The sequence below is a fragment of the Budorcas taxicolor genome, chromosome 24 (assembly GCF_023091745.1).
Source record: "Budorcas taxicolor isolate Tak-1 chromosome 24, Takin1.1, whole genome shotgun sequence".
Lineage (NCBI taxonomy): Eukaryota > Metazoa > Chordata > Mammalia > Artiodactyla > Bovidae > Budorcas > Budorcas taxicolor.
Window position 1 is genome coordinate 26218323 of NC_068933.1, and position 25987 is coordinate 26244309.

General features: G+C 40.8%; 1 protein-coding gene across 1 annotated transcript; it reads right to left on the reverse strand.

Annotated features, from left to right (window-relative positions):
- Nucleotides 1–711: 711 nt before the first annotated feature.
- On the reverse strand, nucleotides 712–24542 carry PPP2CB (protein phosphatase 2 catalytic subunit beta). The gene is made up of 7 exons (XM_052661288.1): nucleotides 24415–24542; nucleotides 11734–11943; nucleotides 9989–10162; nucleotides 7992–8081; nucleotides 7714–7875; nucleotides 5914–6032; nucleotides 712–1432 (listed from the first exon to the last, which is right to left on the reverse strand). Exons 1-7 carry the CDS (start codon nucleotides 24514–24516, stop codon nucleotides 1360–1362), a joined length of 930 nt encoding a protein of 309 aa, XP_052517248.1. The 5' UTR covers nucleotides 24517–24542; the 3' UTR covers nucleotides 712–1359.
- Between the last annotated feature and the right edge of the window lie 1445 nt (nucleotides 24543–25987).

Consider the following 25987-nt stretch of genomic DNA (forward strand, 5'->3'; position numbering starts at 1 on the left):
TTGACCCTTTGTCCTTCAACTAGAAAATACAGTTCATTTACATTGATTGTAATTTTGAGATGTTTATACCTATTTTTACCATGTCATTTTCTTACATAAAGGTGAAAAAATTCAAGTCCCCCCCCCCAACCTTTCTTCCTCCCTCACAGCACATAACGACTGTATTTTCCTTTGTACTACTTGGGATTTATACTATACACTTAACTAGTCCTACTAGTTGTACTAAAGCTTATCTGGAGATTAATCTCATTTCTAGATTAAAAGGTAAAAGAGTCTACTCAGCCATATGTTATCCTACAGTTTTAGCATATAATCTATAGTTTAAAATGTGAATAACAGGGGGAATTCCCTGGTGGTCCAGTGGTTAAGACTTTGCCTTCCAATGGAGGGGCTGCAGGTTCACGTGGGAGCTAAAATCCTACATAGCTTATGGCCAAAAAGCAAAACATAAAACAGAAACAATACTGTAACAAATTCAATAAAGACTTAAAAAAATCTGCATAATACAAATTACCTAATGAGATGATGTTTACAAATAATAATCTTTCATGGCCTAAAAGTTATCAGGTACTATCAAAATTTTTTCTTCTGAAAATAAGTTCTATACAAAGAACACCACATTTAAAGTACCTCAACACAACTATTTATTACAGGTAAGAGATCTTGAAATTTCAAGCAGGTAAAATGTTCACTTAAAGTGTACCACAGTAACTCAACATGTTTTTGTTTAAAACAGAAAGTTTATTTGCTCAGTACACCAAGTAGAATGCAAGCACTATCATGACAAATATACAGAAATATGCAGATCAACATAAAACAGTAATTTATTTTTAAAGAAGGGAAATCTCTTTAAATGTTATGACAACATACTCCCAAGAATCCTTTTTTCAGTTAATTATACATTTCAATAAAATAAATGGTAAAGAATTAAGTGGAAGTTAGCTTGTGAATTTTTCTTAAAAATAAAAATCCAACCCTATTAATCCATGCCAGTTAAACACTCTCAACTAAAATTTCCCAGTAAGTGCAAGAGATGGAGTTAGTTACCTTTTTTGCTTGAACAGTCCCAAGGAAAATGGTTACTACAAATACAGCAGGCAAACTGTTAAGACCGACCGATCTAGAACATAGTGTTGAACTAATTTCAGTCTCAAATTGTGCTGAACGCTCATCATTAGTACGGCACATTTTGGTCCATGATGTGGTTTAATGCCAAGACAGATCCCAATTTGTTACAGAAACACATAGATTACTGTTGCTTTTTTTGTTGTTTTGTTTATATATATATATATATTTATATATATATATATAAAGCCAGATATACTTCCACATACAAAGGCGGGTTTTCCCAAGAGAGATTTACAGGAAGTAGTCTGGGGTGCGCCGGGTCACATGAGGCTCTCCACGACGAGGTGCTGGGTCAAATTGAAGGCTATAAATGGCAAAAAAAAAAGAGAGAGAAAGCAACTGGTTACAGGTTTTGACTTTGCAGGCAAACAAATCAATTAAGAACAGACACTGAGGCAGAAAGAGCAGTGCTCGTCTCTCGCCTTCTCTGTTATGACCCTGGGTAAGTCACTGCAAGTGTTCTCTTCCATAAAACCACCTGAGCTACAGTGAAGATTTAAGCTAAGAAGCTGTCTGGCTCACATCTGACATAAGAGGTCTGTAATATTACATTCAGTTGAATGGAAGCAATGAGAGCAGACATGCTTGTTTTAGATTTTAAGGGAAAAGCATTCAGTCTTTCACTATTAAGAATGATGAAATTAGCTGTGGGGGTTTTGTAGACGACCTTTATCAGGATGAGAAAGTTCCCTTCTTTGACTAGGTGAGCACAGCTGACCCTTGAAAGAGGTGGGGGTTGGGGTCCCGACCCTCTGCAGTTGAAAATCCGAGTATAACTTACAGCCAAGCCCTCTGTATGTGGTTCCTACCTGTGGTTCCAAGGATCCTGTAATACTAGAGTACTAAAACAGGAAACCACATATAAGTGGGCTCATGCAGTTCAAATCTATGTCGTTCAGGGGTCAACTGCATCTTTATTGTGAAAGGGTGCTGGATTTTGACAAATGGGTTTTTCTGGCCTTACTGAGAAGATCATGTGGTTTCTGCCCTTTATTAATATGGTTTATTATAAGAACTTGGAGAAGGCACTGGCAAGCCACTCCTGGACGGAGGAGCTTGGTAGGCTGCAGTCCATGGGGTCGCTAGGAGTCGGACACGACTGAGCGACTTCCCTTTCACTTTCCACTTTCATGCATTGGAGAAAGAAATGGCAACCCACTCCAGTGTTCTTGCGTAGAGAATCCCAGGGACGGAGGAGCCTGATGGGCTGCACAATCGGACATGACTGAAGCGACTTAGCAGCAGCAGCAGCATTGTAAAAACTGATTTTCCTATTCTGAACCAACTTTGCATTCCTAGGATACATCCCACTCGGTCAGTGTATAATCCTTTTTATATACTGCTGGACTTGGTTACTATTTTGTTGCAAATTTTTGCATCTATATATGCATAAAGACTATAGTCGGTAGTTTTCTTAACATGTCTTTGATTTTGGTGTTAGGGAAATATCTTTAAAGAATGGGTGAGGAAGTAACCCTTCCTCTTCTGTTTTTTGGAGGTGTTTGTGCAGGCTTGGTGCTAATTCCTTTTTTTAATCATCTGGTCAATTCACAACTGAAGCCAACTGGGCTTGGGCTTTTCTTAGTAGGAAGTCCTAAAATTATTAATTCAATTTCTTCACTTGCTTCAAGTTTATTGAAGTTTTCTACTTCTGAGTCAGTCTTGGTAGTTTTTCTTTTTGTCTTTCTAGGAATTCATCCATTTTATCCTAGTTACCTAATTTGCCCCCCGAGTTATTCCTTGTATTCCCTTACAATTCTTTATTTCAGTAAGGCTTGTGCGGATTTTGCTAATGATGGGTCTTCACTCTTTTTTCTTGGCCAATCTACTTAAGGCTTTTCAATTCTATCAATAAGAAACAACGTTCGGTTTCACTGGTTTTCACTATTTTTCTATTTAATTTTATTTCCACCACTAACTTTATTTCCTTCCATATGCTTGCAATAACTTTAACTTGCTCTTCTTTTTCTAGGTCCATAAGATGTAAAGATAGGTTATGGAGGCTGGATTTGGAGATGAGAGTACCAGCACGAGTGAGTTTTGGTGAAACCCCTCTTCCGGGTTACAGACTGTCAACTTCTAATTCTACCTGATTTCTAATATAGGCATTTACTACCATAAATTTCTCTGAAAATACTGCTTCCACTGGGATATCCCATAAGTTTTGGTACACTGTGTTTTCATTTTCACTCATCTCATTTTCTGACTACCTGAAAGGTTATTTAGGAGTGTCTTAATTTCTACCTATTTATACATTTTCCTAGTTTTTGCTATTGATTTCTAATTTCATCCAACCATGTTTGGAGAATATATTTTGTATGATCCCATTCTTCTTAAATTTACTGAGGCTTGGCTTATAGCCAAACCCACGGTCAGTACTGGACAATGTTCCAGGTGTGTTTGAGAAGACTGTTCTGCTGTTGCCGGGTGGAGAGTTCTGTAGATGTGAGGTAAAATGTTTCTCAAGTCCTCTATTTTCTTGCTAGTCTTCTGTGTACTTCTGTTATTGCCAAGTGGCATAATGAAATCTCCAGCTATTGTTGTTGAATTGTCTGTTTCTTTCTCAGTTCTGTTCGTTTTTGCTCCATGTATTTCAAGGCTCCACTATTAAGTGCGTATCTTTGTGATATATTTCCCTAATAGTCAGACTCTTGATCACTGTGAAATACACTTCTTCATGTCTAGTAACAATTTTTGTTTTGAAATCTATTTGGTCTGATATTAGTATATCCAGTTCAGCACTTCTGTGGTTCCTATTTGCATAGCATATCTTTTCTCATCATGCTTCTTTTAAACTATTCATGTTTTTGAATATAAATTATACTTCCTATAGACATTATAAAGCTAGAGATTTAAAAACAAAAACACCAGCTTGATAATTTCTGCCCTTTGATAGCACTGTGTTGATGACTCATTCAGTACTACTGATATCAACTGTCATTTTCCTTTTTTAAATTATGCCTTTTGTTTCCTGGTTCCTGCTCTGTGTTCTTTGTAGTAAAATATTATTTTCTAACATACTATTTAAATTCCTTAATAACTGTACACTTATTTTTATTAGCAGTTACTCTAGAACCTAGACTATACAACTTGTAAAATTCTACTTCACATTTGTAAATTCTAGTGAATTAAGGTGTTCACTCCTAGATAGCATACAGCTCCTTTCCATTTCCACTTCCTTTTTTTTGCTACTGATCTTATAGAGTATATATGTTACAAACCCCTAAATTATATATAATACTATATAATTACTATTTTACATACTCTTACAACCTTAAGCCGAGAGAGGAGAGTATATATTTATAGATTTTGTTAAATATCTTTCTCATTTTTTCTTCATATACTTCCTTTAATTCAAATTTACCATCTGGTGGCCCTTACTTTAGTACAGCTTTGTTCCCCTCAACCTCTTCTGTGCTGTTACTGTCAAATCTACATTTCTGTACATTCCATTACTTATAAGTTCAACTATACTATAAATACATCCATGCTGTGTCATGCAACTGATTTTTAAACTCATTAAGAAGGTACAATTACTATTTTCTGTGTGTAGCAGACTTACTGTCTGGTGTCCCTTGCTTTCAGCCTTAAGTGCTGAAAGTATATCTTGTATGGCAGGTCTGCTAGCACGCAATTCTCTCCATTTCTGTTTATCTGAGTATGCCCTTTTTGCATTCACTTTGAAGTTGTGCTGGATATGACCTGGGTTGTTTTATTTTTAGCACTTTAAGAAAGTTTCATTGCCTCTCTGAGGTGATGTCAGCTGATTACTCCATTGAGGTACTCTTTTCTAAGTCATTTTTCTCTTTCTGTCACCAGGATTTCTTCTTTTAGACTCTCAGCATTTTGACCATGATGCGTCTGACTACTCCTGTGTCCATACAGCCTAGTAACTAAGTATAGCCTTCTTTTCTCCCAGAGTTGACTGTGATGATCTCAGGAAAGCTCTTCTCTTTTCCTGGTTTTATCTGTTAAAGTTCTCCTTGCTTTCCTCTCTTGCTTATTGCTACTAATATTGTGGGAGCTATAGAGCCTTCTTTATTGGTCTCCACCATATTACCCATTGTCTTCCACACAATACTTAGGCTTGCAATTCTTGACCCTCTGTTCTAAGTGAGGTCAGTCCCCTCAGGCAAAGGTGGGGAACTTTTTTCTGCATCTTTCTGAACAGAACTTTTATTTCACTGTTGAGAGATGCAGGCAGGTATGAAGGCCCACTTCTTAGTGGCATCTCCTATTCTAGAGCAGGTGCTGGCAGGAACCAGGGATACAGCATTCTCTGCTCCTAACGTGCACAACTGGAATAAAGCCTCCACCCTAGGACCAGGTAGGGGAAAGTTAAGTCTCAGCCAGACTGACTGAGCAGAACCAGACTGGGGAGGCTGAGATATGCTGGCATCTGCCTGTGTCGGGGGAGAAGCCCCATCTTCTTGGCCACACCTACGGAGTAGCTTCTGTACCAGGGATCTGGAAACAGGGGAGAGAACAAACACACTGTGACTCAAATTCCACAGACTCTGGTGTTATGCTGAGAGTCAGCAGATCTTCTAGAATCAGTGTGTCTACATTTGCTGTATACATTTAGGACAAATCTCAAAAACGTGAAATAACAGTTTAATGTCACATTCTCTAGTCCAATGGTGGTTTCTGCTGGGGAGAGGGTTTGCTATGTTTCTTAGCCCACTAATCCAAAACCAGAAATCTTCTACCTCTAATTTTCATAATCTACATTATAGTTCTCCTTCTAAAAGTGATTCCATACAATTAAAATTTAAAGGTACTTACAAGGAATATTTCAAAGTGTCATCTAATTCCATGATAGCAGCCTGGTTCCCACAACGATAACAATAATTGGGTGCACTGAAAATGGTAACCACGTTCCGATCATGACACCAATTGTATCCCTGCCATATAAAAAAAAAAAACCGACCCATCAAAATCAGTATTTCACCATAAAACTGTCATGCTGACAGAGGTAACCTTCGAAAATGTGAAGGCTGCAAGCGTTCTGTGTGCACCTGATGTGGTGCCCATCTTTTACACTAGACATCTGCACTGAGGCTCACCTGCAGACACAGGGTTCTGTTACTTAGGGCTCAGTACCTTTTTCTGCTTAATCGATGTTTGAGATCAGGGCTAGGATGTGTATTCAGAATCCTCCCAAAATGATGGAAGAGGTCTCAATTCCTCCTCATAAATTGTGTCAACTTTTGCTTTATGAATTTTGACTCTATTACGAGGTAAACTAAAATTTACAATTATTCCCTCCCGTAGAACCAGATCAGTTTTCATCAGTGAAGACTTCTTTTTATTTATATGTATCTAAAGCCTTGTTCATATTATTAGCTATACTTTGGATAATTATCTAATTGATATACTGATACACCATTTTCCATCCCTGTACTTCTGGTCTATGGTATCATTATGTTTTAGGTAAATTCCAAATAACAGATGAATTCTGATTATGTCTCCAATCTGAAGGTCTCAGCATTTTAGGGAAGTACAAATTTTCATCCATTCACATTCCTTACGATGACTGATAGAATTAGGTTTATCTTTACCACATGAATTCATGTTCTTTATTTACCATGCTGTTACCCTACCTGACTCTATTGGATTAGAGAAGTTTTTTCTAACATCCTGAAGCCACTCTCTACTGGTTTGGAAGGATTATATGCTATTTATATTCCTTTAGTGTTTAAAAAAATAGTTTAACATCATGGTAGAGAAATCTGGCAGGCACCACCTTAACTAAGTGATCCAAGTTAATGTCACCAGCAGTGGGCCGGATCTCATGACCTGCTATGATGTGCCGAGAAGGACACAAGCATCATATCATACTGTGATATGCCCGCCAAAAATGCTTGTCCTGAATCATAAGGAAACATCAGCCAAACCACAAACAAAGGCGATTTCTACAAAACAAAATGCTTGTAGTCTTTAAAAATGCCAAGATTATCCAAAACAAAGAAAATCTGAGGAATTATGTCCACGTCAAAGGGGACTGAATACAGCATGAGCCTATATTAGACTTACACGCACAAATACAGTTAAATTTTGCTATAAAAAATTTAGCTATAAAAGGACACTGGTGAGATAAAAAAAATTTGAATGAAGTATTTAGATAATAGTACTTTCTCAATGAAAATTTCCAGACTGTGATTAAGTATACCATGGTTATTTAGGAGAAAGTCCTTATTCTTACAAAATACACATGGAAATTTGGATGTAAAGGAGCATTTCACCTGCAACTAACATTGGAACAGTTCAAAAGTCAGAGGGAAGGGGAACAGGAAGGGAGAGACAGAATTATGAAGCAAACATTAAAGTATACTCAAGGAATCTGAGTGTAGGATACGAAGAATTTTTTTGTTACTATTTTTGCAACTTTTCTCTAAGTCTTAATGTGAGTTACAATTTTGCTCTGGTCAACAATATTTTCCTTACTTGCTAAAACTAGCCAAGTTTTTTCTCCTTTCCTTTAGGTAATGGGGAGGGATGTTTCTGACATTCTAAGTCATGGAGCCTTACTATCGAAACACTTATTGGAAGCAGAGATCATCATCCTATAGGAAAAGGACATACCTCCATTACAAGTTGGTGAGCGCGAGAAACCAGTGTGAGACCATTAGCATGGTTAAACGTTTCGGAAATATCTTGTCCAAATGTGTAGCCAGCACCACGTGGCGAAATACCCCACCCACCACGATCATCTGGGTCCGACCATAAGAGATCACACATTGGGCCCTGGCAAAGAAAATGGAGCACAAAGCATACCTCATCAGCACTCATAGGTGACTAACCTAGGGTTACCACAATGTGGTTATATCTTTCTTTTTCATTAAAACTAAGTTTAAGTTCACCTCATGTGGAACTTCTTGTAAACGATCCAGGGCTCGTATATGATCCAGTGTATCTATGGATGGAGAGAGGCCACCGTGGAGGCAGAATATCTGTTCGGGAATTTAAAAAGAAAATGAACTTGTTTTATTAAGTGCTAAATATCAATCTTAGTAGCTTTTCTTTTCAAAATAATCTTTCATAATATTCACAGTGGAAAATTTTATAAAATACAATGAAAAAAAAAAACCAGAAAACATTGTCGGAGAAAGCAGTTAATATTTAAATCTATTTCTTCTGTCTTTTTTCTTTATAATCCTAGGTATTTTATGTAGTGTGTTTCTGCTTTCTCTAGAATGCAATTTCTGTGCTTGTGACCACCCACCGTTACCTTTTCTGTTGGTTACTGCTGACAGATAAAAATTTTTCTTACAGCAAAGATCCTACTGATGCCTGTTAATGATTCTAATAAAACAGCCCGTCAGTTTTTTAAGAGTTTTCTGAGTACATAATCATGTTGCCTTCAAATATATTTTTGTTATTTTCTTCTCAAATGTTTGGGCTTCCCTTGTGGCTCAGCTGGTAAACAATCTGCCTGCAGTGCACGAGACCTGGGTTTGATCCCTGGTTTGGGAAGATCCCCTGGAGAAGGGAGAGGCTACCCACTCCAGTATTCTGGCCTGGAGAATTCCATGGACTGTATAGTCCATGGGGGTCACAAAGAGTTGGAAACGGCTGAGCGACTTTCACTTTCACTTCTCAACATTTATACCTTTTAATTTTTTTTACTGCTCAGTGCATTGGCTAGACTTACAAAAACAAAATTGAAAAATAAAAGATTTGGTGGGAGGGAGGGAAGACAGTACTCCCAGGTCCAGCCTCCAGGGATTCTTAGTCAGAGATAATAATAATAAAGTTTTAGAGGACACTTCCCTCCTGATTTTGAAGAGGTTTCTGATTTCTTGCTTGTAAGTATAGTTTTTTTTTTTTTCTCAATCCAATTAATGCTATTTCACTCCTTAACTGAGCTTCAAAGATACAGCATTCAGATGGTTTTGGTCCAATTTTATCTTTCTGTGCTTGCCATGTCTGACGTTATATTGGGGCTATACTAGCTTTACAGAGTTTTAAGCTGTCCATCTTTTCCTAAGCTCTAAAACATGGAAATCTTGTATTTCTTAAAGGTTTGGTAGAAACTGCCTATAAAACTATCTAGATCTGGTTACTCTTCAGTTTTTTCTTAGCCTGGTAGTTATTTACATTGGTCTAAATTCTTCAAAGCAGTTTAATAATATTCTGCCATAATAAATTTCACCTATCTTTTCAAGTTTATTGAAGTAAAGCTATATCTGTGATATCCAAGTACCTCCATACTTATCAGTAATGCTTCATTTTTCAATCCCAGTGTTTTATGCGACCTCCTCCTCTTTTTCTGGATCAGTTTTTACTATTATGTTTCCCAAATAGACTTTTCAAAACTTGCTTTTGGCTATATTCATCAACTCTATTTGTTGGTATCCATTTCTGCTTTTATTTTGAATTAACCCTTTAAATTTACTGTTTCACTCTTTGAATTAAATGTTTATTTTACATTTCTTTTCTATTTTTCTACAGATAAAATGTGATTTATAAATAAATGCATTTCCCTGCATTGCATCCCTTACGACATCTAAAAGTTTCAGTTTGCACCATATTTCCACTTGGCTATCTGGAAATAATTTTTATCTTATGAGTGTTAGTAGAAGACTGTGAAAGTTTCCAAGGAGGGCGATCTGTCCGATTACTTAGAATCAGACTGTCACTTAACACATGGTGGATAGATGGATCAATAGATGGAAAGGGAAGCAGAAAGGTGAAGAAGGATGAAAAAAAGGATTTGCTGTCTCACATAAAACTTACCCAATGCCCTGTTCTGAAACTTAAAGACACAGAAAAGGCCAGGGAGATGCAGAAAGAATGTCACATAAACCTAGACCCTAAATTACTAATAAACATCTTTTATCCACCCTCACATACATACCTGTCCATCTACTAAAGCTGTAAGTGGCAGATAATCAAAGAGATCTGTAAAATATTTCCAAACATTGGCATTTCCATACTTTCGCAGACATTCATCATAAAAGCCATATACTTGGGTAATTTGTCGGCTTTCGTGGTTTCCTCTCAGTATTGTAATGCGTTCTGGATAACGCACCTGGAGGGAAAGGAAAAGGAACCCACGGTATACCTGGTAGCTACTAGTGTTAGTTAAGCACATTAACCTCTGACCCTGTTCATTTAATGGCCAATACATTAAATGTTAATTCTTTTTCAGAATAAAAAACTGTCTTATTCATCACTAGGTCCCCTCTTGATTACTTTGAAATATTTTTTTATGGTCATCTTTCTTCATTACTATGTACTCGTACTCCCCTCGCTGGAATTCCTTACTTAACTGATAACTGTACCTGATTCTTTGTCTCTAACACTTTTTTCACACTCAAATTATCATTAGTCTTCCCAGTCTTTCCAGAACACTAAGACTGTTTAATGCTCAGTGGACACAGACCAGAGATCTGGACTTGAGATGAACTCTAGATACTCTTCCTCCTTTTAATTTCCCACAGGAAGAATGTATTTGCCAACAAAACACAAAAACAGGCCCTGAAAAATCTGGGCGAAATTTCAAATGTATTTATAGCTTCCTTTCGATGACAGAACATAGAGATGTACTTTATGGCATAATTTTTAGTTAGGAATGTGTCTGGTAAGAAGTATGAAAAAGCATCAGATTCTGTAAACCAAAAAGCTGCAGGTGTATATTTCATATATATTTACTAAGCAACCACTGTGTGTCCAACACTGAGCACAGAGTTCAAAGCCAGATGCCAGTTCCACAGAAATATAATACATGAATTCTGCGGGTTGGGGACTAATTTCACTTAAGGAAGGATGGGAAATAAATAAAACAAGGCAATAAACCACTATGTGACATAAATAAGGGATGTGAGAGCCAGTTTCACGATAATCTAGAGAAAAAAGAGGAAAGCTAACATGGAGCAGTAGGACTTGAGCCGCGTTGTGGCAGAGGGGTAAGAAATAAGAGAGACCAATCTTTTGAAGAAATCAGATAAGGAAGTATTTGGAGCCAGACAGCACATTTGAACTCTCTGATTTGAGGCAAAAAGTTTATGCTACCAACTCTGACCAGCAAATTCAGGCTAGACAGTACAGGATCAGTCAAGGAGCGTAAGCTTGATTCTAAAGGTAACACAAAATCACTGAAGAGTTGGGAACACTGAAGTAAGATGAAAGTTAAATGAGAGATTTAATCTGGCAGCATATGCAAGGTAGATTTGGAGAGGTCAGGTCTTGGAGAGAGAAATGTAGGTTACCACATTACTGTACTAATTAAAGTGACATGATGAAGATATGCACTAAATGACAGTAAAAATAGAAAAGACACAGAAATAACAGATTTCTCAAGGCAAGAATTTTAAAAATAGAGTATCAATTAACTATATATGTGGGATAAGTTGATTAAAAATGATTTTAAGACTTTAGCTATGGATTACTACCTACAGCAATAATTTACCAGAAGTAGGCAAGAGAAGTTTAATGCATAATTTTCGTATCTTTCTCCCAAAAGATGTAAAATCAACTATTATTTTAAGGGGCTATAAAATGAATGGACCATAAACTAGAACATTACGATATGCAATGCCCACTCTGTCTTTTGCTGATTTAAAGCTTGGGAAAAAAAAAAATGAATTTCATTAGTCATACCTTTAATGCCACAAGAAGAGTTACCGTCTCCACAGAATAATAACCTCTGTCTACATAGTCACCCATGAACAGATAGTTTGTATCTGGTGACTTCCCACCGATTCTGAAGAGCTCCATAAGATCATGGAATTGACCATGCACATCTCCACAGACGGTGACAGGACAACGGACCTCTTGTACATTTGATTCTTTTGTTAAAATTTCCTTAGCCTGTTAAAGAAATGAAATCAACAATTAAAAAAGAAGATTCTCTCACAAATCTGAAGGCATCACTTCTTCTCTATTTAAGAAAATGTGGAGGAAAAAAATCAACTGAAATGTGCACTATAAAATCGTAAAACTAAAACCACAAGAAGAGACGACTGTACACATCATAGGATGGCTCGATAAAAAAGAATTACAAGTGTTTTTGAGGATGTGGAGAAGCTGGGAACGTTCACAGTGTTGGTGGGAATCTAAAACGGTACACCTGCTGTGGCAAACAGTCCAGCAGGTCCTCCCAGTGCTACACACAGAACTACCGTGTCACCCAGCAATTCCATCCCTAGACAGAGACTCGAGAGGTGAAAACTGCAGCTGACACATGCTCATGGCAGCATTACACACGATGGACAAAAAGCGGAAACCACCTCAAAGCCCACTAACTAATGAATAAATAATGGTATTATTTGTTCAATGGAGTATTATCCAATAATAAAAGCAATGAAAGACTGATTACACGCTATTAACTTTGAAAACATACTAAGTGAAAGACAGTCACAAATGGTCATATTGGATGACTCCATTGATGTGAATTGTTCGGAACAGACAAGCCTACAAAGATAGAACATCAGGGCTGCCTAGGTAGGGCTGAGGGGTAATAACTAAGGGGCAAGAGATTTCTTTTAGGGGTAATGAAAATATTCTAATAGGGCAGTGATGGACGCACATATTTACGAATGTACTAAAAGCCAGTGAACTGAACACTCACAATCACTGACTTGCATAGAAATTTCACCTCAAAGCTGGTTTTTTTAAATGAACAATATTATTTATACGTTACAAATATCAATATTAAAGAAAAAGTCACAATTATTCTAATTCTTTCACAAACACCTTACAGCAACTCATAGGACAATTTTCAACTTTATTTCAACTATTCTATATTTAATGACTCAAGTTACTGTTTGGAGGCCCTAAAGTACAGAATTTATATATAAACAGTGACAAATGAAATATATTGACTAAGTTCAAGTTCATGACACCTCACTTGTCTAACAACTTTTCCTAATAAGAGCCCAGAATCAGAAAGTAAATGAAAAAAATCCTCTGAAGTAATGAGCAGATATGGTAAAAGTAGATGTACCAACTGAGACACGAGCTCCCTGCTGCCCAGTCAGTCACTGGGATGGGGCAAGGAGGAGGGCAGAGCTGCTGCAAGGTGTAATTCCAATTAGCACTGAAGGGAATTTTAGAGATTATCAAGTATCTCCTAGGAGGTTTGACAAATGGCTCAGAAATGTCCAAGTTTACAAATGAAATGGCATTTTTATCAAGTTTAGTCCATAAAAATAGCTTCCCAATTTTGTTCAGGAAAAACAAATCAAACTGAGGAACATAAATTGGAGTTCAGTTGGACCTGATGTCTATTTTGGTTTTTTTTTTGGCTGTGCCGGCTCTTTGTGGTGTACAGGCTGAGTTACCCCAGGGCATGTGGGATCTTAGTTCCTCAACCAGGGATCAAACCCACGTCCCCTGCGTTGGAAAGTGGTCAACCACTGGACCGTGAAGGAAGTCCCTGGACCTGATGTCTTGTATTTATTATTATTGGGAAAAACCCTCAACATTCAGCTGATGGTTCCAAATCTAAACAGGAAATCTCCTTCACATACAAACACTATCTTCAGTACCTTATTTTAAACATGGAAATAAAAAGTACCAAAATGTAATTATCCAATTCAACTGTTCTTTTAAGGCCATATGGTTATCTTAACCCAGCACAGGTTTTAAACAACTATGAAGATGAGTTAAGAGACATGATTCACAGTGTGTGTTTGCTTTACATTAACAGCAATACTTCCTGAGCTTTTATCTACATAGCACTGAAGTACTTCATCAGGCCAGACAAATTTTTATCTTTATGGTACAGATCCCTCATGTTTCTAAATGATTTATAACTCACACCCTTTATTGTAAAGTGCTCTTATTTTGCAATCACTCTGGGGTCCCTTCAAGCAAAGGGTGGGCTGGCTTGGCAGAAGTTACAGTTCACCTGTAGACAGCTGGAATTCTCAATGTACAAACCCCTGTGTGTCAGGGGTCCCCAAAAGTGCCCCAGGTTTGCTAGCGATTCACAAAAGACGATCCAGAGAACTCAGCACACAGGTGTACTCACGGCTATGACTTACGACAGTAAAAACAGACACAGCACAATCAGCAAAAGGAAAAGGCGCAGAGGCACGGCCCCGAGCAAATCAAGGGCAGGCTTCAGGAGTCCTCTCCCGGTGGAGCTGCACAGACACACCTGACGCCCGTGTGCAACCTGCCCATTACAGGGAAGCTCTTCAGCCTCGGAGCCCAGACGGGGAGCTGGTCCCTCTATGATGTACCAAAGTACTAGACGTCCAAAGAAAACCACATGTCCAGCGTAAATCACACTGTTTGCATGAACAGTTTAGGCACAGTGAGCAATTCTCAACAGGGAATGGTGCGAAGCCTCCCCAAATCCAAGTTTCCAGACACCAACAAGAACCTTGACACCCAGCTTTTAAACAGACAGTGGTCTTGGGGCTGCTATGCCAGCTCTTTTCTGTACACTGTTTAACTCTGCACGTAATTCTCATGAGTGTTTCTTTAATGTGACTTAGAACTCAAAGTTTGATTCTCTGACTCTGATAGGGGCTTCCCTGGTGGATTAGTGGTAAAGAATCCTTCTGCCAATGCAGGAGACACAGGAGGCTCAGATTCTATCCCTGTGTGGGGAAGATCCACTGGAGGAGGAAATGACAACCTGCTTCAGTATCCTTGGCTGGGAAATCCCATGAACAGAGGAGCCTAGCAAGCTACAATCCATGAGGGCGCAAAGATTTGGACATGACTGAACATGCATGAAGACTGATAGTTCGGTTCAGTTCAGTCACTCAGTCGTGTCCAACTCTTTGCAACCCCGTGGCCCGCAGCACGCCAGGCTTCCCTGTCCATCACCAACTCCCAGAGCTTACTCAAACGCATATCCATTGAGTCAGTGATGCCATCCAACCATCTCATCCTCTGTTGTCCCCTTCTCCTGCCTTCAGTCTTTCCCAGCATCAGGGTCTTTTCAAATGAGTCAGCTCTTCGCATCAGGTGGCCAAAGTATTGGAGTTTCAGCTTCAGCATCAGTCCTTCCAATGAACACCCAGGACTGATCACCTTTAGGATGGACTGGTTGGATCTCCTTGCAGTCCAAGGGACTCCCAAGAGCCTTCTCCAACACCACAGTTCAAAAGCATCCATTCTTTAGAACTCAGCTTTCTTTATAGTCCAACTCTCACATCCATACATGACTACTGGAAAAACCACAGCTTTGACTAGCTGGACCTTTGTTGGCAAAGTCACGTCTCTGCTTGTAGGCTATCTAGGTTGGTCATAACTTTTCTTCCAAGGAGTAAGCGTCTTTTAATTTCATGGCTGCAGTCAACATCTGCAGTGACTTTGGAGCCCCACCCCAATAAACTTTGACACTGTTTCTACTGTTCCCCCATCTATTTGCCATAAAGTGATGGGACCAGATGCCATGATCTTAGTTTTCTGAATGTTGAGCTTTAAGCCAACTTTTTCACTCTGCTCTTTCATCAAGAGGCTCTTTAGTTCTTCTTCACTTTCTGCCATAAGGGTGGTGTCATCTGCATATCTAAGGTTATTGATATTTCTCCCAGCAATCTTGATTCCAGCTTGTGCTTCATCCAGTCCAGCATTTCTCATGATGTACTCTGCATATAAGTTAAATAAACAGGGGGACAATATATAGCCTTGCTGCTGCTGCTGCTAAGTCGCTTCAGTCATGTCTGACTCTGTGCGACCCCATAGATGGCAGCCCACCAGGCTCCCCCATCCCTGGGATTCTCTAGGCAAGAATACCGGAGTAGGTTGCCATTTCCTTCTCCAATGCACGAAAGTGAAAAGTCAAAGTGAAGTCGCCCAGTCATGTCCGACTCTTTGTGACCCCATGGACTGCAGCCTACCAGGCTCCTCCGTCCATGGGATTTTCCAGGCAAGAGTACTGGAGTGGGGTGCCATTGCCTTCTCCAATTGATGTACTCCTTTCCTGATTTGGAACCAGTCTGTTGTTCCATTTCTTCCCTGTTCCTTCTTGACTTGCATACAGATTTCTCAGGAGGGCAGGTAAGGTGGTTTGGTATTCCCATCTCTTGAAGAAGTTTCCATAGTTTGTTGTGAGCCACATAGTCAAAGGCTTCAGCACGGTCAATAAAGCAGAAATGGATGTTTTTCTGGAACTCTCTTGCTTTTTCAATGATCCAACAGATGTTGGCCATTTGATCTCTGGTTCCTCTGCCTTTTCTAAATTCTGCTTCACCATCTGGAAGTTCACAGTTCAGGTACTGTTGAAGCCTGGCTTGGAGAATTTTGAGCATTAGTTTGCTAGCGTGTGAAAGTGAAAGTGAAGTCACTCAGTCGTGTCCAACTCTTTGCAAGCCCATGGACTGTAGCCTACCAGGCTGCCCTGTCCATGGGATTTTCTAGGCAATAGTACTGGAGTGGATTGCCATTTCCTTCTCCAGGGGATCTTCCCGACCCAGGGATTGAACCCAGGTCTCCCACATTGTAGACAGACGCTTAACCGTCTGAGCCACCAGGGAAGTCCTTTGCTAGCATGTGAGATGACTGCAACTGTGTGGTAGTTGGAGCATTCTTTGGCACTGCCTTTCTTTGGGACTGTAATGAATACTGACCTTTTCCAGTCCTGTAGCCACTGCTGAGTTTTCCAAATATGCTGACACTCTGGAGTGCAGCACTTTCACAGCATCATCTTTTAGGATTTGAAATAGCTCAACTGGAATCCCATCACCTCCACTAGCTTTGTTCATAGTGATGCTTCGTAAGGCCCACCTGACTTCCACTCCAGGATGTCTGGCTCTAGGTGAGTGATCACACCATTGTGATTATCTGGGTCGTGAAGATCTTTTTTGTACAGTTCTTCTGTGTATTCTTGCCACCTCTTCTTAATATCTTCTGCTTCTGTTAGGTCCATACCATTTCTGTCCTTTATCGAGCCCCTCTTTGCATGAAATGTTCCCTTGGTATCTCTAATTTTCTTGAAGAGATCTCTAGTCTTTCCCATTCTATTGTTTTCTTCTATTTCTTTGCACTGATCGCTGAGGAAGGCTTTCTTATCTCTCCTTGCTATTCCTTGGAACTCTGCATTCAAATGGGTATATCTTTCCTTTTCTCCTTTGCCTTTCACTTCTCTTCTTTTCATAGCTATTTGTAAGGCCTCCTCAGACAACCATTTTGCCTTTTTGCATTTCTTTTTCTTGGGGATGGTCTTGATCATTTCATCAGATATGACCTATATCAAATCCCTTATGATTATACAGTGGCAGTGACAAATAGATTCAAGGGATTAGATACGATAGAGTGCCTGAAGAACTATGGACTAAGATTTGTGACACTGTACAGGTGACAGAGATCAAGAACATCCCCAAGACTCTGATAAGACCTAGTTAAAACTGTGAAGTTCAGGACCGTGGTGATGGAAAATGCCACTTGGCCCAGATGCATCCAGGCAGACAGCTGTTATTACTGCATGCACTGCTATATTCCTACCCATTCAAACTTGTTTTCTCACCCACTTAAAACATTCTTTCTTTTGCTGTCAAGTAAAATCTATGAACAGAACTGAAAAAATAAAAGTTTGGAAATGACATTCACATATAATTCTTTATTTTTACTCTACCCATGTTTTAAGAATATGGAAAATGGAAATGTCAAGTCTACCCAGCCCCTCAACAGGTGACACGCTATTGACATCTCTATTTCTGTGCGGGTGCCCATCACTGGAGCCAAAATACCACAAAGCTACTGAATTTGGTTTTGGGATAGCCAGCATACAAATTCCTTTCCCCTCTATTTACACATAAATCATCTGCTATTAAAAAGTGATTACCTCTTACTCCTAGGCAAATTCATCTAAAGAAAGCCACAGAACAGAGTGATCTCTGAAAAAGATGAGATTAAATAAACTTCTAAATCCTATGAAAGTCACTCAGTCATGCCCGACTCTTTGCGACCCCAGGAACTATACAGTCCACGGAATTCTCCAGGCCAAAATACTGGAGTGGGTAGCCTTTCCCTTCTCCCCGGGATCTTCCCAACTCAGGGACTGAACCCAGGTTTCCTGCATTGCAGGTGGATTCTTTACCAGCTGAGCCACAAGGGAAGCCCTCTAAATCCTACAGGGCAAGGTTAATGTAAGCATGGTGGCCTGGCCTCCTGCAGTTACAAGGTTTCTTCTGTAAATGAGAATTGACTTTTTTTTTTTAAGGGAACAAACTTTTTCTTTCAGTTTGATGCCACTCAAGTGTCTATATACCAAGTAATATCAAGCTTGGAAACACAAGTAAGAAAAAAATCATATACTCTGTTAAAATTAAGGAAGAATGAGGCATGCATATGTACACAGAACAAGACACTGTGTGGTTAAAAAGGTTTTAGGATAACTGTGATCCCATTTTAATAAAAACAGCACACCACAAACATCCTTCCTAGCCCACAAAACACAGGCTTTTTGCACAGAGAGAACAAAAGCCTGGAAAACAACCTCAGGTTTGTCCCTGAGGTAGGGCGGTAATGGGAGGGGAAGGTGTGTTTAACATTGGAGCCAGCTGGTTTCCTTCCCTACATTTTTGAGATGCTTAAATTAAAAAAAAAATGTATTATTATTTCAATGGGCTTCCCTGATGGCTCAGATGTTAAAGAATCCACCTGTAATGCAGGAGACCTGGGACTGATGCCTGGGTTGGGAAGATCCCTTGGAGGACAGTATGCAGCCCACCTCAGTATTCTTGCCTGGAGAACCCCCATGGACAGAAGAGCTTGGCGGGCTACAGTCCATGGAGTCACGAAGAGTTGGACACGACTGGGCGATTAAGCACTTTTTAATCAGAAAAAGTAACTTGTTGAACTTTGAAACAAATTCTAATGGCAATAACCTAATTATGAAAACAACCGCATGCTATATTCATATAAGGGTATGTTATTCAGCCACAAAACATAATGTATCACGTGATGACGCTGATAAAAAGTGTCTACAACAGGCAAATTCATAGAGACAGAAGTCCATCAGTGGCCGCCAGGGGATGGAGAAGGAAGAATGAGGAGTGACTGCTAGTGAGCACAAGGTTTATTTTCTGGAGTGATGAAAATGTCCTGGAATTATATGGTAGAGATAATCACAAAACTATGAATATACTAAAACCACTGAGTTGTACACTTTATAGGGCAAACGTTTACAGTATACGAATTGTATCTCAATTTAAACATACAAGGAAAGCCCAAACCTAAATGTGAAACACTGCTGTAGCTCTGAACTAGCCTTCTTGGAGAGATGACAGGGATCTTTTCTTTTCTTTTTTTTGGCAGCACACAGCATGCGGGATCCTGGCTCCCTGAGCAGGGACTCAGCTGGTATTCCCTGCGGTGAAAGCGTGGCGTCCCAACCACTGGACTGCCAGGAAAGGACAACAGTGAATTTAATGCCATTTTTGTTAGAAAAACTAAGTCCAAGAAATACACATAGTTTATATAGTCTAAAATGCAGTGACTGTTTTGGTATTAATTTTAGCTTCAATTTATAGCATTTTGATTTCCTTTAATCAAAGAAGACTCCATCCACCAAGTCCTTCTTAGCATTTGTCCTACAAAAAAAAATGAAGAAAAAAATCTCTGCAAGATTTTCAAAGCAGAATAAATGACATATGTTGCAAATAAAACTACTCCATGTGAAAGCAGTTTATAATTACCTTCATTTTATCTGTGAATATGATTTTACACATCCTATGGACATCTGAGAAATGATGAACTGATTTTTAAAAAGGCTGCTTTCTAGTCAGAAGCAGTAGTTCATGCTAGTCTAGTCTGGTTTAGTTTCTTTACCTGTCTGACACGAAGGATGGCTTAGATAAGCATGAAAATGATTTGTTCAGTCGGTAATACTGGGTTTTAACCTCGTATTTCAGCGTAGTCATGCTATTTTTTGTTATAGTAAGAAAGAAACACGCTACTCTATCTCAATCACTGAATTAAAAGAATGACTTATTTGTATCCGGCTGTGTCAGGTCCTGGGTGTGGCGCGGGAGCTCAGCAGCTGCAGCTCGTGGGCTGTTTCGCTGCGGCCTGTGCGATCTTAGCTCCCTGACCAGGGACCGAACGGCGCCCCTGAACTGGAAGGCAGGTGCTTCCTCAACAGACCACCAGGGACGTCCTCTACATCACTGCCTTTTCAACTCTATCAATGGGCCACCAGAGCTGGCACCAATACTTGCTCAAGGGAAGTTAAAATGAAAGTAACAAGGCTTTTTGGCTGTTAACACCAATTTTAAGTACAAACTATTAAAGAAAACTACTCGAGAGCTTTTCTTGATTCAGAAAAATCATTTTTACCAGGACCTAATTTTCATTAAGATGGTTTTAGGCATTCACGAATTTACAAATGCTATTTCACATCAGTGAAGTAATACCCTACAGAGAATTCTGCTTCTTTCAAGGCTGAGGCCAGGACCCAGGAACATATCCATTAGACCAATACATAATTTACATATGTATCTATACAAACCTCAAATTGTTTCTAAGTAGCCACTGCATAATCAGTATAAAGCTCTGCTCGCACACACATGGGCTAAAATTTCCCTCCCTGCTTAGAATATCATCACCCAGGTTCTACAGCATAAAATAAAGTTTATCAGGTCGAAGAGCCTAAAAATGTCTCCTCCTGAGACTCTACCAAACGTTAAATATAGTTCTAGTCACAGAATGTCCTCAGCTGTGCCAGGCTGGCTCTCCAGGCACCCTATCTTTATACATCACGGTGCACACTGTGCACAAACGCAGAAGCAACAACTCTACACACTAAGGGGGCAAAACGTGCCACTGGCCCCAAAGTTCCACTGCTCGTTTTTTTTTTAATTAAAAAATTTTAAATTGAATTTTTGGCTGTGCTGGGTCTTTGCTGCTTCACATGGGCTTCCCCTTGTTGTAGAGCAGAGGCCCTAGAGCATGCAGGCGTCAGTGGTTGCAGCACGTGGGTTCGGAAGTCGTGGTGAACGGGCTTAGTCGCTCCGTGGCGTGTGGGACCCGGATCAGGGACCGACGCTGTGTCCCCTGCACTGCAAGGAGGAGTCTTAACCACTGGACCACCAGGGAAGCCCCTGGACTGCTAATTTAAGTTCATGTTAAGAGCTGGTCATCTTGGAAGGCATGTCTCAACTATTTTATGCAAACAGTTTTTCTCTAGACAGAAACTAAACTTGAAGGCCAGACATACCATATCACTCATACTCATATATATTTTTTAATCAACAGTTATTCTCCAATCGGCATTTGGATGGATTTTATTTTGCCACTACCTCGAAACAGGACTATTTCCCGGTACCACTCTGGTCTTTAATTTCAGCTGATTTCTTTGTGATTCAGGCAATCTGGGTTAGAACAGAAATTTAATTTTGAGGGAGAAATCACCATCCTATGATGTAACTTTCTATAGAATAATATTTCTAATAGACTCTCAAAAAATCATGTTATTAAAAAAACTAAAATCTAGTCACAAAAAATTAAACAAAAAGGTGATTTTTATAGTTTTAAAACATTAGGCTTAACTTTTCATTTTCTCTTATATTCTTTCTTTATGCCTGCCATTCTTGACCTGGAAGGGGAGAACATATATTAAGTAGACCGAGTGAGGAACTACTACTAATCCCAGCAGTTTGTGCTTCAGGTAACAGGGACCACAAGAAATAACGAAACTATTTTTCAGAGTTCTAGAGCCACTAGATGGAAAACCCCTCTTGAAGTACATTCTCCACAGAGAAGTCACATCGACAAATCCATTTATTTTGCAGCTTCTTCCAAAAGAAAACAGGATGACACTTAAAAGAAGACAGAACAGCTGGGTTTTTTTTGTTTGTTTTTCATTTGTTTTGTTTTTTTGTTTTCTTCATTTAGTATCTACTGCAAATTTCTTGTTAGGACTTCACTCCAGTGGAGTCTTAATACAACTGCCTCAGGAGGTCAGCAAACCAGGAGGTCAGTGATCACCCCAGCCTTAGCGATAAGGAGTAGGAGGGGCAGGGCTGGGCAGCCATCAAGCTGTGGAGCCAGGGTCTGAATGCAGGCTGGCCATTATAAACAAATGCTGCACTCAGCAGGAAAAAGGAGGGCAGAGGTAGGGAAGTAAAATGGAGCTGTAAGGTTAGATGACAGAAAATCAACACCACAAAGGTTTGCCACAGCTGCTGGAAAGGGGCTCCACACTAAGCACCGCTGAGAAGGGCAGGGGCCGCGGGGGGCACGCCACTCTGCTCCAGCCCTCCACATCCCTGGCAAAAGCAGAGGATAAAGATAAATGACAAAGCACTGCCACTTAAAAATTCGTGTTTGGTGGAAAAGTACAAATATTCAGAGAAAAAAGTGGGTAAGATATAAGCTTAAATATACCTCAAAGATCCTAGGGACTGGCAGTTCAATTTATTTAAGAGCTGAAGTCAAAATAATCTCTCTGGACAAATTCAGAAAGCTTGCTCAGGTGATGAAGGATGAAGTGTGATCGAGGAGGGGTGCAACATTCTCCCGAAAGACGTCTTAAAATTATCAGACAGTCAGAGGGAAAAACTGATTCAACTACCAACTTTGCCCACCACTTAAAGTCTATGTCTACTAGTCACAGAGAAGTTAACTGACTCAGCTAATTTCAGAACTGGGTATTTCACCCGACAGTCAAGCCTGAGAGAGACAGCGATTTAAAACATCAGTCTTAAAACGTGAAATTACAGGTTATCACACAAGAAAATTGAATGTAGCCAGAACCTGAAGCAGTCCATAAGCAGTTTGTCTCAGAAACACAAATATACCACTTTTTGGTAGTTCTGTTTACAGAAATACATCCTCCTGTATCAATAAATAGTTATTTAGTAGACTCACAGACATAGAAAACAAACTAAGGGTTACCAAAAGGGGATGGGGAGGGGATAAATTAGCAGTTTGCGATTAACATATACACACTACTTTATGTAAAAGAAACAAGAACCTTCTGTATAGCACAGAGAACTATACCCAATGTCATGTAATAACCTATAATGAAAAAGAACCTGAAAAAGAATATTGTATATTTATAGCTGAACAAGTTTGTTGAACACTTAAATGCAACATTATACTTAAAAAAAAAAAATTGTTAGTACATAAAGACCCAAAACGTTACACTTAATTTAAAAAATAAAACACTATTTTAAACTTAGTATTAACTCTTCCATTCCTAAGACATTTAATTTTAAGGGTACTCTATAAATAATATTAATAAAATCTTTCCTTCAATGCCTTTCTGAGGCATCCTGCTTTCCAAACAAAATCAAGAAAGTCTTAGGGATTATGGCTTAAAAATACATAACAATTCAAAAGCATTAAAGAATAAATAATTTTGTTACTCCTCCACGAGACCTTTTTACATAAAAATAGTCTAGGCTATAAAAGATGAATGAGAAAAAATGTAAAGTCCAAAATAATTCCAGTGGTTAAGAAAAAAATGGATACAGAATTCAGAAGATTGTCTACGATCACACAATCAAGAGCGACTGCAAACAGTAAACCACCTGCATATTTTATTACTTTTTGGAAATGAAAAAAAACCTTACATGTAACAGCAACAGAAATAACCTTCTGAAAAGTGCTACCCTCCAGGAGAAACACATACCCCACTTATCATTTCAGGTAAGCACTGTTGCCAAACTTAAGACCTGCCGTCTTGTTTCTGAAAAATCAAACATTTTTGCTTCCAAAGAGCCTCTCAACGTGAAGACCAGCCACCATCTGTCTCAACTAGAGTCAACTTCTATTTTAAAAAATCACAGTCTGCCATCACACCCACCTCTCTACAAACAAATGCCTGACGCGTTACCAAGTATTAGCGATGTTTGAAGGGCCTAGTCACCTGAGAAAAAGCCTCTGTTTATTATTACCACGCGCGTTGATAATTCACAACACCCAGGCTCATTTCGGTGCACTTTCCATTACGAGGCTGCAGGAGATTAATCTGCTTGGCGGCTGAAGCTTCGGGATTGCCAGTCCGCCCGGGTTAATGCTGGGGTTGTCAGCAATCCTCACTAGAGCGCCGGTCACCCCACAATCACACTTGGGTGATGAATTCCAGCTGCCACGGAGCCCCCACCCACCCATCCCAGACGCCTTAGGTCTGGATCCGGGGCGGTGCGGGGGTTGGGGGGGGGGGGGTGGTCCGGGCCTAACCAAGGGCTGTGTCCCGAGAGGGGTCCTGGAAAGGCCCGGCCCCGCCCAGGGGCTGATGCCGAGCATGAGACGCAGCTCCGCCTGGACCCGGTGCCGGGATGAAGGCGGGCGGGCGGCCCGGGAGGGGAGAGAGGAGGGGTCCCCGCACCCAGCCGAGGCTCCCCGGCCGCACCTCGGCCTCTTCTCGCTCACCTTTTCACACAGCGTCCGGACTTGGTTCTCGTTAAGCTGTTTACACTCATTCAGCTGCTCGACCCACTGGTCCAGGTCCTTAGTGAACGCCTTGTCGTCCATGGCGGCCCCCGCCCCTCCGCCGCCGCCTCCTCCCGCCCCCCGCGCGCCCCCGCCCCGGGCGCCGCTCCCCTAGCCCCCCGCCGCCGCCGCCGCCAGCTCCCGGCGGGGGAGGGAGGAGCCGGGCACTGCGGACCCCGCGCCCCGCCCAAGCCCCTCGGGCGGCTCCGAGCGCGCGGCCTCCGGGAGACCCCCGCCCGCCCCGGCCCGCCGGCCCGCGCGCCCCGAGAGTCGGTGAAGGCCGCGGGGACGTGCGGGGCTTCCGCGCAGCTGCCGCCGGAGGATGGGCACCCGCCGCCTGCCGCCCGCCGGCCGCTCTCGCCTCCCTGGCTCCTTCTCTCTCGCTCTTTCTCTCCCCTCCCTCCGGCTTTCCGTCATCGCCCGGGCATTTCCGCCGGGAAAAAAGGCGAGCGGGCGGCGCCGCCGGGCCCGGGACTCGAGAAGGCCTGCAGCGCCCCCGTGTGGCGCGGCGGAGAAACAGGCCGACGGGCGCGCCGCTGTCTCGCTTTTCCCTTTTGTATCGTACTTCTCCACTCGGGTCCAGACCAGTCTCTCCTCGCTTTTCCCTTTACGTCCTTTTCTCTGAGAATTTTTTTTGCTTCTTCTTCTTTTTTAGCGCTATGGAGAGAGAATTGGGAAGCTTGTGCTTCTCCTTGACCACATAGTCTCCCCAGAGTCTAGCACTGTCCCATAGCCGGCGTTCATTACCTATTAAACAGATACATACGTAAATTCTTCCATATCTTAGCTTTGTCACTAACCAAGCTGTAGGACACCGACATCTCGAATCCTCCCTTTAGGCATCAGAAAAACGAATCGATTACTCTGTGATTATCAATCAGCTGTCCCTTCCAGCTCCAGCATTCTTCACCACATTTATGCAGTGTTTACTGAGCTCTATTGATTTGTTCACTCAGCAAATGTTCATCCAGCAACTGCTAACTGCCAGATACCCTGGAGAGCAGGTGGTCACCAAACATACTTCCTCTACTAGACAAGTGGCGGAAGGCAGCATCCTTTATCAGAAGGCAAGGGCCCCCTCTTGGCATTCCTTGGACAATGACCAGATTGCCCCCAGCCTCTGAGTCCTCATTTGTTGCAAAGGTGCGGTAAGGCCTGCCTTTTCAAGTTGTGAAGATTAAATTCTACAAGAGCTTATCCAATAGTACAGAATGGAACTCATGTTCCTTGCCTTACTATCCCTACTAGGCAACAGCTACCGAAAGCTTTTCTCCCCGGGGCAAAACGTTGAAGTTGCCTGGAGAAGGGGAAAGAAATTACACCGATTTGTTTTTTGGACGGTGGCAGAGGACAAATGTGTGAAAGACTGAGGTCTTTTCGGGAAGCTATAAATACTCCTAGCGTCAGAAGTCAGTCATATGGTGGGAAATATGGCTGGAAAGCTCCTGTTCTCAAGTGCCTTGTAAATAGCAGCAAAGCAGTTGAGGACAGAACGTGAAAAGATGGCAAAACA

Excerpts from the sequence above, each read along its gene's own strand:
- PPP2CB (XM_052661288.1), bottom strand. The coding sequence starts at position 24,516 with ATGGACGACAAGGCGTTCACTAAGGACCTGGACCAGTGGGTCGAGCAG. Across the intron at positions 11,944-24,414 it reads TCCGGACGCTGTGTGAAAAG|GCTAAGGAAATTTTAACAAA; the intron begins GTGAGCGAGAAG and ends TTTCTTTAACAG. Across the intron at positions 10,163-11,733 it reads CTCTTCTTGTGGCATTAAAG|GTGCGTTATCCAGAACGCAT; the intron begins GTATGACTAATG and ends CTTTCCCTCCAG.